The following is a 15,931-nucleotide window of genomic DNA, read 5'->3' as shown; positions in this document are numbered from 1 at the left end:
TGGGTTTATTAATTTGGTCAACATTCAAAACAAAAGCTTTCAAATCATACATATACCCAAATTAAATATATACATATGGTTGAAAAATATGGACACATTAAAACAAGTTCCCTCCCCAACCCTCTTGTGGAGCCAATAACATTTAATGCTCCAAATCATTGCTAACTCACCTTAATTAGTCTTCATTTCTATTTCCTTATGCTATTATTATTATTATTATTATTATATCTACACATTTGACTCCCCCATTACATTCAATTACTAACATATTGAATTAATGTGCATTCAACTTCATATATCACATCTAGAAACAAAAATCCTACTTTGAATCTTGAAATTAGTATATATATATATATATAGGTTTTTTTCCTCTTCATGAAAGATTACATCATATCTTCTTAATTTTTATCTTCTTCTTTTATTATGATAATCTATACTTTAATACTTCATTTAAAAATATAAAAGTATAAATCAACCTTTGAATTAAAAATTAAACAACATATAGATCAAAAAAACAAAAAAGAAAGTGAAGTGAGTGTTATTCCATAAATTAGAAGAATTAGCACATGGGAAAAAGTATATATATATAAAAGATGTTTGAAATTGTGATTTGCCAGAAGGGTCACTTAATAATTTAGTTGGCAATATGTATATATATATATTTGTAATATTTATTTATTTATTTATTGTGAGAATAATATTTTCAATAATTGAAATGAGAGTGCATGGTGAGTAGGACCTAATTTTGATTATTTGCTCTTTTTTTTTTCTCTCTAACTTTACTTTGGTCTTACTTTTATAATATATACATATGGATTTGATTCCTTAAGCTCTTGTCTTATTCTTAGACTTTTCTTTTAATTCTCACCTTTTTTTTTTCTCTTCTTTGTTTGAAAATTTAAACATGACAATAGATAAATCTAATCCAAACTTTTATTACAATTGTCCGATCTATAATCGGTAATCATTTAACCAACTTACGAACGTTAAAATACACTTGTCGAGTAGTTAGCGTTGTTCAATACTTTGCCGTAACTTATGAGTGCCGTTCAATTTGGTTAAAACATATATCTTGAATTACGTGTATGGAAGGTGATTTTACGCCCTGGAAAGTTAGTTGAACTAAAAAGATAAAAAGAAAGAAAAAAACAGAGAGAAAGTTTGCAATCGTGTGGTACGAGACTTTTTGAGTGATAAAAAATTTTTGGTCTATTATGATGATCAATACCTTTTCTTTTATGCGTCTTTTCCTTTTTTTATATCATCCTCTTTTTTTCCTTCTTTTTTCCTTTTTTGAGTCATGTGTGAAGAAGTAGTGAAATGACTTTTAATTTTTTTTTTTCGTCGAGATGTATATATCTTCTTAACCGATTGAGTTAGTAATAAGAGCTTTTGAAGTAGAGTACTCTTTGGTTTGTATTATTAACCTTTTTCATAATGAAATAATCGATGTATGCCGAAATAAGCATATCTCAACTGACATAGTGTTTGTATTATGAATCTCGAGGTCAGAGGCTTATTCCTCCATCCCACTCACTGATCCAATACATTTGGCAAAAAAAGAAAAAAAAAAGACCTACTACATGACAATAAGAAACAATTTCCTAGTAACTATATTTTCAATCATAAATTTAGTACGATATATTGTCTAGTTTGTTGTAGATTTTATTATCGATCTTTTTCGTTAACATTTTCACTATAAATTTTTAAGAACAATATATTCCTGCATAAAAACTAGCGACATTTTCAAATATAGCAAAAATAATCAAATTTTACAAAATATAACAAATCTTTTTTATTTTTTTCATGTCTAATTTGTAAATATTCGATAATCCGAAATTTTGTTATAATTTGTAAATATTCCAACAGTTTTGTTATTCACAATCATTTTTTCAAAAATTATTATCACAATTAATATTATTATTTAACAAATTTTGAAAAAAATAACAATTATTAAATTTAAGATTTATCTAAATAGAAAGACTAAATTCATGGTAATTTAATATATATATATATATATATATATAGGTGTCATAATTCGTAGGGTTTAGCATTTTGCTTCTCAATTTGGCATAATTTGTAGTGGAGATGCCAACAAAGAGATAAAGTAGTCAAAGGTAAAGGATTCAAATCAAATCATTAATACTTTGGAAAAGAAATAGCAATCGTCACTAAGATAATGTTTTCTCATAAACTATATTATATATATTAATACTATGACTTTATTAATTTCAAGACTTAGTGATTGTGATCATATCATATCATATCATATCATCTCATCTCATCTCTCTCATTCAATTAGATTCACCCTTTGTAATCCCTAATGGGGTTTTTTTTTTTTTCCTCTTGAATTTTATGGCTGAAATTGAAAGTGAAAAATATTTGATATGATGAAATATCAAATCCAATAACTATTCCATCTCATTTCTCTAAACCATAGTATTCCAAAGTACTTTTTAAGTATATTCAATTTATATATATATATATTTGATTTGAGGAACATATTTTTTTTTCTTTCCTTTTCTAATTGTTGAGAACTTTTAATCCAATCCATCTATCTAACTTTAAACCTAATTTGCTAAAAAAAAATTCAAACCTAATTTGCTAAAAAAAAATTCAAACCTAATTTGAAAAAAAAACTATAAATACCTAAAATTATAGCTTTTTTTTTTAAAAAAAAATTATAAAATTGGTTCACCTATTATTAACTTGATTTATTTCATATTTTATGTATAGAAAGCAGTCAATTAAATTCAGGGACATTTTAAATATAATAAAATAAACTAAAATATTTACGACATATAACAAAATTTTAAATTCTATCAAATCAATAATAGACATTGATATATTTTATTACTGTCTATTAATATGACTAATAGAAATATATCGGTGTTTATCAAAATCTATATAGAATATGAAATTTTGTTGATAAAATTTATGCCATTTTTAATAATTCCTCGTTTTTATGACATTAATGCATTTATTTATTTAATAGAATTTCGCATATCCAATTTTAAAATCGAATATCTAAATACAAGAAAAAAAAATTTAAAAATAGTAAAGTTGAAAAGATATATAAAAAAGAATATCTCAAATCTAGAGTCTAATTTGTTTGTGTTTAGAATTGAGTTTGGAATTAATAGTAAGCATTATAATTTCACACGAGGGGTCTTGGGATTGGAGATTCATAATTTTGTTTGTAAATTATAATTCCATGTTGTTTTTCTATTCCATGGATACAATAAAATATAATTCTTTTAGTACTCTCGTTTTTATTTTATGGATATAAATATCAAACATTGTTGTACCGTAAATTCATTTCATTTCCATTTTTCTCCCTTCAACTCCACACGGTATTTGTAAATTTCACCACCGTAAAACATCAATTTTATACTTTACATCAACTCCTTGCATCATGGGTTTAGGATTCACATTAACTTCTTAGACTTCGTAACTTTCTACTCCTTCTTTAAAACAACTCCTAAATTTTAACACATAACAATGTAATATTCGTACTTCTTTTAAAATGGTGTTATACCATGTCGATGTCGACATAGTTTGTTGCTTCGGTAAAAAAGATACTCGAGACTAGCGAAAGTTTTCGTAGTGTAATATAATCGCTTAGTCAATAATAACTCAACTTTAAACGAGACTGTTTCAAGTGTAAGGTTGGGTTATATATATACATACATATATATATATATATATAGTGTGTGACTTGACATTATGCAGATAATTAATGTCTTTTGTGTTCTAAGGCTCTGTTTTGATTATCTATAAAAAAAATATTTTACAATAATACATTTTCTTTCTAACATTTATCTATGATGAGAGTTTAAATTTAAACACTTACATGTTCGGTTAAATATCTTTATAAGTGGTTATTTTAAAAACCTATTTTCTCAATTTTATTTTTTTAAAATATATTTTTAAAATTAAAATCTATTTTCTCAATTTTATTTTTTTTAAAATATATTTTAAAAAATTATCAAATACCTCAAATTTAAAACGTCAAAAGATAATCCAAACACTCGTAAAAAATGAACGTAGTTGGGACTAATATATAAATATAAATATATATGGTGTCAAAGATTGAAGAATTAAAAAATTAGATGCACGTGGCAAAGGGAAGTGATTCGGTAGTCAATGATGGCGGCTTACAATTTGGTTTTGTGTTTCCACCGCTGTGGATCCCACCTTTTTCCATACACTTAATTCATTTCATTTTGTCTTATTTCAATTTTAACTCTTCCTTTTTCTTTTCTTTTCTTTTCTTTTCTTCTTTTTAACATATATATATATATATATATAGACAAAGTACATAATTAAAATATATGTTATGTTTCTTTTGTCCTATGAGTTGAGCCCAAAATTCTAATAAATTAGACTTAGATGTGATCAATTCAACTTATCTGCTTTTCAAACTTTATATAAATATATATACACTAATGTCATTTTAACTAATGGAATTGGTTTTGAATTAAAAAAAAAAAAGTGTTTCTTTTTAAGTAATTTTAAAACTAACCAACACGATGTTTAACCCTTTTCAAATTACTCCTAAACATTTCATTCGATTACGAAACTTTTTACTGTTTTTGTTAAAACCGTTCACTCAATAGACTTTCAATTGAAACAGAGGAAAATATTATTAGATCTTTGAGTTGGTTTTAAACGAAAATATTAACAATAGAAGAGATTTACCATATCGTTGTTCGCGTGGAATTACTCTCTCCTAAAATAATTATTAACTCTCCGAAAATAACATTAACCAAACATTCCTAAAAGTATAAATTAATTTTGTTCAAAATGTGGTATTAATAATTAAAAAATAAATAATATGTAAAAGCTTAGAATATTAATATTTTCTTTTAGTATAACAATTAATTTCTTTTAGTTACGATTTGAGCTAAACAATTTGAAATTTAGATCTGGTTTTGGAGATTAATTAGAGTTGTCATATATTACTATAAACAATGTTATGTGACGAAAGATTTAGATCTCACTATATAATTATTTTATTTTATTTTATTTTTTTAAATTACAATATTGTTAATTGTATATTAGTTAAGAAGGTGATGATAAGAAATTAATTAAGATTAATGAAAGATAAAGATAAGAATAAAGTTTAATTAATAACATAATCGTTTGTCCACCGAATAGAACAATGATAGCTGCCTTTGCCCTTCCCAATGGGATATTCTAAGAAAACCACATCACTTTTTTTTTTCTTTCTAAATAAAATTATAATATTTCTACTTGACCGTACAAGCTAAGTTGAGATTTATATGAAATAATATACATTTCGAAATAAACAATTAATGTGATAAGGATATTCAAAATTAGCCACAAAATAAAATATCAATAAAATTCAATTTAATTTTCATTAATTTAAAATTCAAAATTTGTATTATTGTTTGTTTTTTATTTTATTATTATTTTTATTTTTTTGAAATTGTAGAATTGTTAGTGTATTTATTAAAAATGAATGAACTAAAATTTGTATTTTTAAAATTCAGAGTAAATTTCAACCTTTTAAGTTTGCAAATTTAACCAAAAAAAGAAAAACAATAAATTGATATTTTTAGAAAAAACAATAAGTAGTGAAGTAATGATTTTGTTCTTAATTTTGTTTTTGTACTTACAATTTAGTATCTAAAATTTTTAATAGAAAGCATTTTGATTTTTTTAATTTCAAATTTTTGCTATTTAATTCTTTAACTTTAAAAAATCATCAAAATTTTATGCCAATTTTTATTGTTTGTTGGTTTATTGATTAAATTGTTAATGACTAATTTATTACCTAATAGTTACAAATTAAAGTTAAAAAAATTATATTTTTAAGGTTAAAACAGTATTTTACAAAAAAAAAAAAAACTATTTACTCTTTATATAAAAAATCATTAAAATATAAAATTCATCCCACTTCATTTTTAAATATTTTATTATTTGTTCTTTTTTTTTTTTTTTGACAATTTTCCTTTTAAAGGGGATTAAAGTTTTTTTTTATTTAATCTTTTTAAAAATAATTATATGATACTTCAAATTAGTAAAAGAAAAACAGTGGATATGATTTTTATAAATTATAATGTAATATAATTATTTAATATATAAATATAAAATTATTTAACCTTTTTAAATATACTTTTAAAAATTCAGGACTAAAAAGGTAAAAACTTGAAAATCAAAATAAAATTATTTAAATTAATCAAATAACTAAAAAGGTAAATTTTTTAAGAATTTGAAGGTTAAAAAGGTAATTTTATTAATATTTTTTTAAAGTGGAGTTTTGGATGATGGGGGCAATTCCCTTACGAATTAACAAACACCGTTGTGTTCAGCTTCTTGGAAAGCAGAAAGGACTAAAGAGACAAACAAAAATGTTGTTCTTCAAAAAACCATAACAATAAAATAATAATAATAATAATAATCACCTAAATTCATTTAACTTTTTTGGTTCTTTCACCTTTTTTTTTTTTTTTTCCCTTTTCGTTTCTTCTAATTTAATTCACCTCTCCCATTTTTTTTAAATAAATCCAATTTTTCCATTCTCTTTTTCGTGGATCGTTCTTCCTTTGTTCTCTTCTTCTTCTTCTTCTTCTTCTTCTTCTTCCATTTCCATTCACACAACACATTCTGTTCTTCTTCTTCTTCTTCCGTGACTTTGACGACATGTCGTCTCTACATTTCCTCTCCTTTCTCACTCTCCTTTCCCTCTTCTTTCTCCCCGGAATCAAATCCACCGACGACCAACGTCAAATCCTCACCAAACTCAAATCCTCCCTCCATACTTCAAACTCCAATGTCTTTCATACCTGGACACTCCAAAACCCCATCTGCTCTTTCTCTGGAATTGTTTGTGATTCACGTGGTTTCGTTACACAAATTGACCTCTCTCAACAGGCTTTATCTGGGGTTGTTCCTTTTGATTCACTTTGTCAATTGCCAGCCTTGGAGAAGCTAGCTCTTCGCTCCAATTCCCTCTCCGGGGAAATCACCAACAGTTTGAACAATTGTGTGAAATTGAAGTATTTGGATCTCAGTGGCAATTTCTTCTCCAGCTCTTTCCCTAGCATACATTCTTTGAGTGGATTGGAGTTTCTGTATCTGAATTCAAGTGGGATTTCGGGGAAGTTTCCATGGAAATCAATAGGGAATTTGAGTGGTTTGGTTGTGTTAAGCGTTGGGGATAACGGTTTTGATAACACTACTTTTCCATTGGAGGTAACTAATTTGAAGAAGCTTAATTGGCTTTACATGTCAAATTGTAGTTTAACAGGGGAAATTCCAAGGTCTATTGGTAATCTCACGGAGCTTCATAATTTGGAAGTTTCGGATAATTATATAACAGGGACTATTCCGGTGGAGATTGGGAACTTGAACAAGCTATGGCAGTTGGAGTTATACAACAATCAATTAACGGGGATACTTCCAGTGGGGTTAAGAAATCTAACCGGGCTTAAGAATTTTGATGCTTCCTTGAATTATATTCATGGGGATTTGTCAGAGTTGAGGTATTTGACGAACTTGGTTTCTTTGCAAATGTTTGAAAATCAAATCTCCGGTCAAGTTCCGGTGGAGTTTGGTGAGTTTAAGTCGCTTGTGAATCTATCACTTTATAAGAACAAGCTTACTGGGCCTCTTCCTCAATCGATCGGTTCTTGGACGGAGTTTGATTACATTGATGTATCTGAAAATTTTTTGACGGGGTCGATTCCTCCTGATATGTGTAAGAAGGGGACGATGAAGAAGCTTTTAGTTCTTCAGAATAATTTTACCGGTGAAATTCCGGCGACTTACGGTAATTGCTCCACTTTGACCCGCTTTAGAGTTAGTCAGAACTTGCTCACCGGCGTTGTTCCGTCTGGAATTTGGGGATTACCGAACGTGAATATAATTGATCTCGACTCGAACAAGTTGGAAGGTTCGATCACTTCCGATATTGGAAAAGCTGTAGCTCTCTCGGAATTATACATCGGAAATAACCGATTCTCAGGTCGATTGCCATTAGAGATTTCGCAAGCAAAATCTCTCGCTTCGGTTGATTTGAGCAACAATCAATTCTCCGATGAGCTTCCGGCGACTATCGGTGACCTGAAGAATCTCGATAGCTTCGAATTGCAGGGGAACAAATTATCCGGTTCGATTCCAGAGTCGATCGGCTTGTGTAATTCTTTGAGTATCATAAATCTGGCGGAAAATTTCTTCTCTGGACAAATTCCTTCATCGCTCGGGCTTCTTCCAGTTTTAAACGCTTTGAATCTCTCCAATAACCACCTATCAGGTGAAATCCCCTCGACATTTTCGCATCTGAAATTGAGTTCTCTCGATCTTTCGAACAATCAATTAATCGGTCCAGTACCCGAAGCACTCTCGAACGGAGCTTACAAAGAAAGCTTCGCCGGAAACCCTGGCCTCTGCAGTGAGGCCGACAACTTTATACGGCGATGTTCACAAAATTCCGGCCCGTCGAAGGACGTCAGAGTACTCGTCATCGCTTTCGCCATCGGATTAATTCTTCTCAGCCTCACGCTATGGTGCTTCATAACCTTAAAAAAGAGCGCAAAAGATCGAGATCGATCGCTTAAAGAGGAATCGTGGGACCTAAAATCGTTCCACGTAATGACATTCACAGAAGAGGAGATTCTCGATTCCATTAAAGACGAGAATCTAATCGGAAAAGGAGGTTCCGGCAACGTTTACAAAGTAACAGTCGGAAACGGGAAAGAGTTCGCCGTGAAGCATATTTGGAACACAAATCCATACGAGGAGGAGAAGAAGAAGAAGAATTACCGTAGTTCATCGCCGATGCTTGTTAAACAGAGAACAAAGTCGTCGGAATTCGACTCAGAGGTGAAGACTCTAAGCTCAATCCGTCATGTGAACGTGGTGAAGCTTTACTGCAGCATAACGAGCGAGGTTTCAAGCTTGTTGGTGTATGAATACATGGCAAATGGAAGCTTATGGGACAGACTTCACACGTCGAGAAAAATGGAATTGGATTGGGAAACAAGATACGAAATCGCCGTCGGAGCCGCGAAGGGATTGGAATATCTTCATCATGGTTGTGACCGGCCGGTAATTCACCGGGATGTCAAATCTAGTAATATACTTTTGGATGAATTCTTGAAGCCCAGAATCGCTGATTTTGGACTTGCTAAGATTCTTCACACAACAACAACCTCTCACGACACTACCCATGTCATTGCCGGCACCCCGGGCTACATAGCCCCAGGTAGATCCGAAACATACCTTTAATCACTCGAAATCAAATTTATTATTATTGTTTAATTTTACACTTTTAAACCAATTAATATTGTATGTATGCAGAATACGGATATACATACAAGGTGGATGAGAAGAGCGACGTGTATAGTTTTGGAGTGGTTTTGATGGAGTTAGTGAGCGGGAAAAAGGCAATAGAGGGAGAGTACGGAGAGAACAAAGAGATAGTACAATGGGTATCAAAGAATTTGAAGACGAGAGAAAGTGTATTGAGTATAGTTGATTCGAGGATACCAGATGCATACAAAGAGGATGCAATAAAGGTACTAAGAATTGCCATTTTGTGTACTGCAAGGCTTCCAAATTTAAGACCGACTATGAGAAGTGTGGTTCAAATGCTCGAAGAAGCTCAACCATGTCCTTTGCTTAGGGTTATTGTTACCAAGGATGTCGGGAGTAATATTGATAATGTTAAAAAGGTTTTGTCTTAGGAGGATTACTCTCTAAGGTTTTAGGCTTAATTAAGCTATAATAAGCTCGACTAATTATGTAAAATGTAAGTTTTTTTTTTTCTAATCTTTTTTTAGATCGGAGTTGGAGAGTTGAACGAGCTCTCTGATGTTGTATAAAATGTTTTAAAATAATTTTGGAAGATAGGAGGTTGACAATGCAATTCATCTCTCTTTGTCTAGAAAAATATATGTTTGAATGAACTAATTTGGTTTATTAATTTTTTTGCTTTAAATTTATTTTGAGTTAATATCTAGATGTTAATTTTAATTAATGTGATCTTTGTTTTTGAAAAGTATAATTATTTCTTTCTTCATGGAAATATGTAAATTTTATAACACAATTAAGTTTTTAAAACCATATTTTGTCATGGACAGATTTTATCAAGGTAAGTCGAGACCAAGAGTTTATGAAGGCTTTGTGGCTTCGAAGACCTACGAAGGAGTCTATAATGAATTCAAATGACCTACAAGAGAGCCTAGAGTGAGTTTTGACAATCTTAAGAAGAGTTTAAACTAAGTTCAAACGACCCACGAAGGAGCTTAGATTACAGATCCATGAGGTAACTTAGAGGGAGCTTAGAGTAAGGGTTAAAGTTGCTTAGATAACCTATAGAGAATCTAAAAAAAGCTCAAAGAACCTATAGAAGACCTAAGTACGACCAATGTAGGATTCGGGATTCACACGAATGGTCTTCGAGAACTAATAGGAGAATAAAGAAAGCAAAATACACGAAAGCTATCCTACAATTTCAATGAAAAAAGCCTAAACTTCTAGAGTAATATCGGTTAAATTTTACGAACTAATAATTGTATCAACTAAATTTAGAGCCTTTATTAGAATTTCATTTTAAAACCTAGAATATATAATTTTAGCACACATACAAGACTTCTTTAAATACAAGATTAACCACATTTTGTTAAGTATGAGTGATTTTATATCTTTCATTTTTCTATGTTCTTCCCCACTTTGGTCTGATTTTAAAAAGATAATAATTTTATTTAGATGAATTTAAATGAAATCAAGTGAGAATAGTTATAAATAATCAAAGAATTGTCTAACTTTATTTACTATAAAAGTTTAAGATTTCTGTTATAAAAAAAAGAGTAGTTTTTTTTAATGTTATAATATAAAAACACATTAAGTTTTGGTTATCAATTATTTTCTCAAAAATATAATTAAATAGAAAAAATAATTTTAAAATGGATTTTCTGAAGAATAAAAAAAACAAAAACAAAAAATACTTGAAATGTTATTTATTGTTATTTTAAAAAGAAAGAAAAAAAAAAACCCTTTAATTTTAATTGAACGTGGAAAATTATGGGCAATAATTGTGGAGTTATTTCTATACTTAATGATGATGCATTTGCTTAAGAACAAAGCATTTGAACTTTCCTTCTTTAAAGGTAAAAAATATTTACTTACTATCTTTCACTTATGCAATTAATCCCAATATTTTTTCTAGTACAACAATCGAAAGTGAGAAGATTCGAACCTTTTACATTTGAGACGAAAGATCGTGTTAATTAATTATCGTTTAGCAAAGCTTACTTTAAATTGATCTCTAATATGGATGAAAATTTTATTACGAGAAGTTTTTTTTTTTTTTTAATTCCTAATGAATTTGATATTTAGACATGTTTGATTAATGTCGATGTAAAAAGAAGAAATCAACACAAAATATAATACTAGAATTAAAAATAATCCAATTTCAAAAGTTTAAAGTATAAAAAATAGACTTTTTAGTCCTCCATTTATAAGAATAAACTTATTTAGTTCCCGAGTATTTAAAATGTACATTTTAGTTCTTGAGTTTCTAAAAAATAGGTTTAAAGGTCTCTTAAGTAACCTTATACTTCCAAAAAGATTACATGAAATTTAAAATGTATAAAATAAAGTTTTATCGAGAATGTTATTTTTAATTCTTCTAATTTAAAATAGAATATAATTATGTAAAATAAAAATATAAAATAATTTGGGAGACTTTTTAATCTCATTTTTAAAAACTCGGAAACTAAAAGATACATTTTGAAAACGCAGAGACCAAATTAGTCTATTCTTGTAAACTTGAGGGCTAAAAAGGTAATTTTATTCATTAAAAATTTACTAATTTTGCTTTTTGTTTAATATTTTGTAAATGGAAGAGGGCCGGGTAAATATGGGCCCAGTCCAATTCAGAACTTGCAATGAGTTGAAGCCCAGTTTTAAGCTCGGGAGCCCATTAGATATATTGGGCCTGTGTTTATATACCGTGGACCCATATTGTAATTACGTTTACTGGGCCCGATTGATTTCAAACCTGGCCCACTATCTCTTCAATTTAAAAACTATTATTATTATTATTCCCTACGGAGGGAAATTTGATTTTTGTTCTTTCAATTGATATTTGAGCTAAACACTTTTTGGCACTACTGATATCATTATTATAAATAATTTACACTTTTTATTCAATATTCAAAGATTTTCGATACGACTTTACATGATTATGCTGCTAAAATGTTTATCTGTTTCGCTTAGTCTGAGATATTATCTTGTTTTAATATATATGTGTGTGTGTGTTTGGAATATTTTGAATATGTTATGTGTGCAACAAAATTAGGGTTTAGAGAATTGTATTATATAAACCTTCTGATCCGAGTGACGTTGCTTTGTATTATGAAAACATTCTCTCTAAAAATTATCCTTCATCTACTTTGTGGATGTAACTAACACGTTGTTAGTGAAATCATATATATCTATGTATCGATTCTCATTCTCTGTGTATGTGTTCTAATAACGAACAAATAAGAGTGGGACAACTCCAACTATCAATAATGGTAAATATATATCGATTGATCCTTATCCTAAATGATTAATTAAGCAAAGAAAAAAGAAAGGAGAGAATTTGACTTTTTTTTGTAAAGAGAAGAGATATTATATCCTAATATAGTTTGTATGTTATGGGAAGAACAATGATAATGGGAATAATAATTATTAATTAATTTAAAGTGCTTTTTAGATAATGGGTTTGGGAAGCGGCCTTTTAGTCGCCGCATCACTCACTTGTCTCCTAATTATACTCTCTTCTACTACTTCTACTATTCTTTTCTCCAAGTTCTTTCCTTTCACATACTTAATTGGTACCATTTTTTCTATTATGATTTGAGTTTTTTTTTTCTTATGATGGATGAGTAAATGTGGGTTTAGTTCGACATTTCTATTTGAGTGTGTTGACTACTTGATTAGAAGGGTCATATTTGGTATTTAGGTGACATCGTCTACGTGACATCAATGATAAATTTTTAATTTAAGGGAAGAAGGTGATTTGTGAGATAAAAAGATTTGAATGCTTGTGTGATAGTTGTTAAATAAGCGGCGATGTTTAAGTCAAAAAATGTATTAGCGAGCGGGGAGTTTGTGTACTAATGGATTTGATTCTACAGGAGTTTTGTTATGTATTTATAACGTTTCTCGGCCTTGTTCTCTTTCATTGGGAGTTTTTTTTTTTTTTTTTTTTAAATTTATCCTCTTTTCTTGGGCTAGATTTTCCGTGTGATATCTCCTTTTTGGGGTGGATTCTTGGGGTTGACTTTGACCAAAGGAGAGACCACTTATATTCTATGCCTATGGACGATCCTCTCTTGGGGTTGAGCATGCTAACTTAGACCTAAAGCTCAAACCTAGTTAGGTTTAGGCTCATTTTGATCCTAGAAAAGGGACGGTTTTCATCCAAATTTGATGTTGTGTTCGTCCGACGTTGGTTTAATAAACATTGATCTGTTGAATTGGTTTTTCAGTTTTATTTGCTCATCCCTACGGTATCTTGTTTTATGATACGATAACAAATTAATATATTGAAAATGAAATATATAAAAAGTCAGAAGAGAAACAAAAAGAACCCACACTCCATAATAAGTCCACCCTTAATGTTTAGTAATCAATAGGACAATTTAGAAAACCGTAACTCTAACTAATACATGAATTTATCATATCTTTAAATCTCATTTAAAACGTTTCCATGTATCTTTATATTTTTTCCCTTTCAAGAACCCTTTATAACTCTTTCCTTTAAAGTTAGAGGTAATTATAATTTGATCTCTATGACCCACAAAAATGACAAAACACTCTATAGAAAACTTCAAAACATTATGTTGGTGCCTAACATGAATTTCTTTTTTTTATATATAAATAAAATCAAGAGTATTTTCAATAAAGGGTTAGAAGAAAAAACAGAGTACATAAAATGAATATAAAAATAAAAAGTAGAAAGAAATCCAAGTGATGAGGATAAGAATAATTGTAGGGAAAAAAAAACACTTTATATTTTGTTGGAGATAATAATGGTGAATTCCACTAGAAAAATACCAAATTATTTTAAAGATCAACCAATGAGAAATAGGCAAGTTAGGAATTTCAAAATGATTAAAAATAATAATAGCAATCATATATACACACATATATAGATAGATATAGATATATATATTAGAGAGGGAATTTGAGAAATATTGAGTGGTAGCTACCAAATCAGATTCCCAAAATTGGGCTTTTAAAAGAAGTGGGCATATTTTGCTTTGCATTTTATGGACAACTCTTCCCCAACTCAGATTCTCACTCTCTTTCTTTTTCTTTTGTAGGCCCCTTCTCGGTTTTAACATCATCGTATCATAACATAGACGATTCGATTCAGTCGGCTTTACACTTAAGCTCTTCTATTATTACGTTGATCTCTTCGGTTAAAGTTGATTTTTACTTGTTAGGTCTTCTAAGTTCTAACACACATTTCAACTTCATGCAACGACTCTAGGTATCATTATATCTATATTTCATAAACTAGTTTAATCTTTTAGGTCAAATGACGATTTACTATGGTATTAAAGTATTTAGTTAAAAACAACACAACTTTCACGTTTGTTCTATTTTAGTTTTTAATTTTATAAAATTATTTATTTTGATTCTTAATCTTAAGTCTGTTATATTTGATATCAACGTATATAACTTATATTTAATAATATAATTATAACACACATCTGAAAAATCTTTGCATTTAGATTGTGGGTATCTTTTTCATTGTCTTTCCCTCAATTATATCTCAAACTTCGTATTGTATGACTCTTACTTTCTAAATCATTTTCATGTTCTATATTTATTGGTTTGAGGAATGTGTTAGATTTTTTATTCTCTCTTTATCTTACTTGAATTCAATATTAGATTCTAATCTTATTTTTCTAACTTCCATTCTTAAGTAATTAAAGTTTTTCGATCGATAAGAATTGTATTCTCAAATATCTATATGCTCGAGGAGATAGAAGAAAAGAAAAAGGTAAATATAAATATTTCACATTATAAAAATTCAGCCTTTAATTTGCTTCCTCTGACAAGACACCGACGGTTTTTTTTTTAATTATCATTCTTATTATTATCTATAAACAATGTATAATCATCAAGTCATCGTATAATAAATTTGACCGGATTCGATTTTTCTTTTACTATAAAAGCTAAGTTGTTATAATTTTAAAGTCTAAAGACTAAGCTGTTATGATTTTTGTAAGTTTAAAGACGGAAATTATTATAAGATTGAGAGTGCGAATGAATTAAATCGTTATCGGATAAAATTTAAGTACTAAATTATTAGTTTTATGAAATGTACCAACAAACAGTATTTTCTTTTATATATATATATATATATATATATATATCGTGCGGGAGTGGCTGTTCCGGTTGCAGTTTCAGTTGCTGAGGCTTTTCTTGTTGCAGAAGTTCTTGTCCCAGTTCTTTCTCTAGCTTTTCTTGTTTCAGTAGCAGTTCTTGTTCCAAAGCTATTTATATAGATAATAAAAGAAGCTTTTGCTTTCCCTAGCCTTCTTTTCTTCTTCGAAAGAGGTTATATAGCCTCAAGCTCTCCCTTCTTAAGGGTTGGGACCGGCTGAGTAAGTAGTATCGGTTGGAGAACCCACAGCTCAAGCTAGAACAAAGATAGAATTCTTAGGGGTCCGAAGGACTTGTTTATCCATTATAAAGAATGAAAAAGATCAAGCCCTTGTTCATTGAGTTGACGTACTAGACCACTAGCCGAGATTGACCGCTACGTGGGTTGGTCTCGCTGATGAGAGAAACTGATAGAACTCCTCCAACTTTTTTATGGATGCCTTTCTTTATGAGATTGGTTTTTTAAAATAAATATTTTAATCATATCCTTAGATACATGATTTTTAATCATTAA

At 29.1% G+C, this 15,931-nt stretch overlaps 1 protein-coding gene across 1 annotated transcript; it reads left to right on the top strand.

Annotated features, from left to right (window-relative positions):
• Positions 1-6,387: 6,387 nt before the first annotated feature.
• On the top strand, positions 6,388-9,895 carry LOC103503626 (receptor-like protein kinase 7). The gene is made up of 2 exons (XM_008467880.3): positions 6,388-9,232; positions 9,328-9,895. The coding sequence occupies exons 1-2, from the start codon at positions 6,670-6,672 to the stop codon at positions 9,711-9,713; spliced, it is 2,949 nt and encodes a 982-aa protein (XP_008466102.1). The 5' UTR covers positions 6,388-6,669; the 3' UTR covers positions 9,714-9,895.
• Positions 9,896-15,931: the final 6,036 nt, after the last annotated feature.

This window comes from Cucumis melo, chromosome 4 (assembly GCF_025177605.1).
Source record: "Cucumis melo cultivar AY chromosome 4, USDA_Cmelo_AY_1.0, whole genome shotgun sequence".
Lineage (NCBI taxonomy): Eukaryota > Viridiplantae > Streptophyta > Magnoliopsida > Cucurbitales > Cucurbitaceae > Cucumis > Cucumis melo.
Note: the sequence above shows the minus strand (reverse complement) of the source record. Positions and strands in the feature narration are given on the sequence as shown.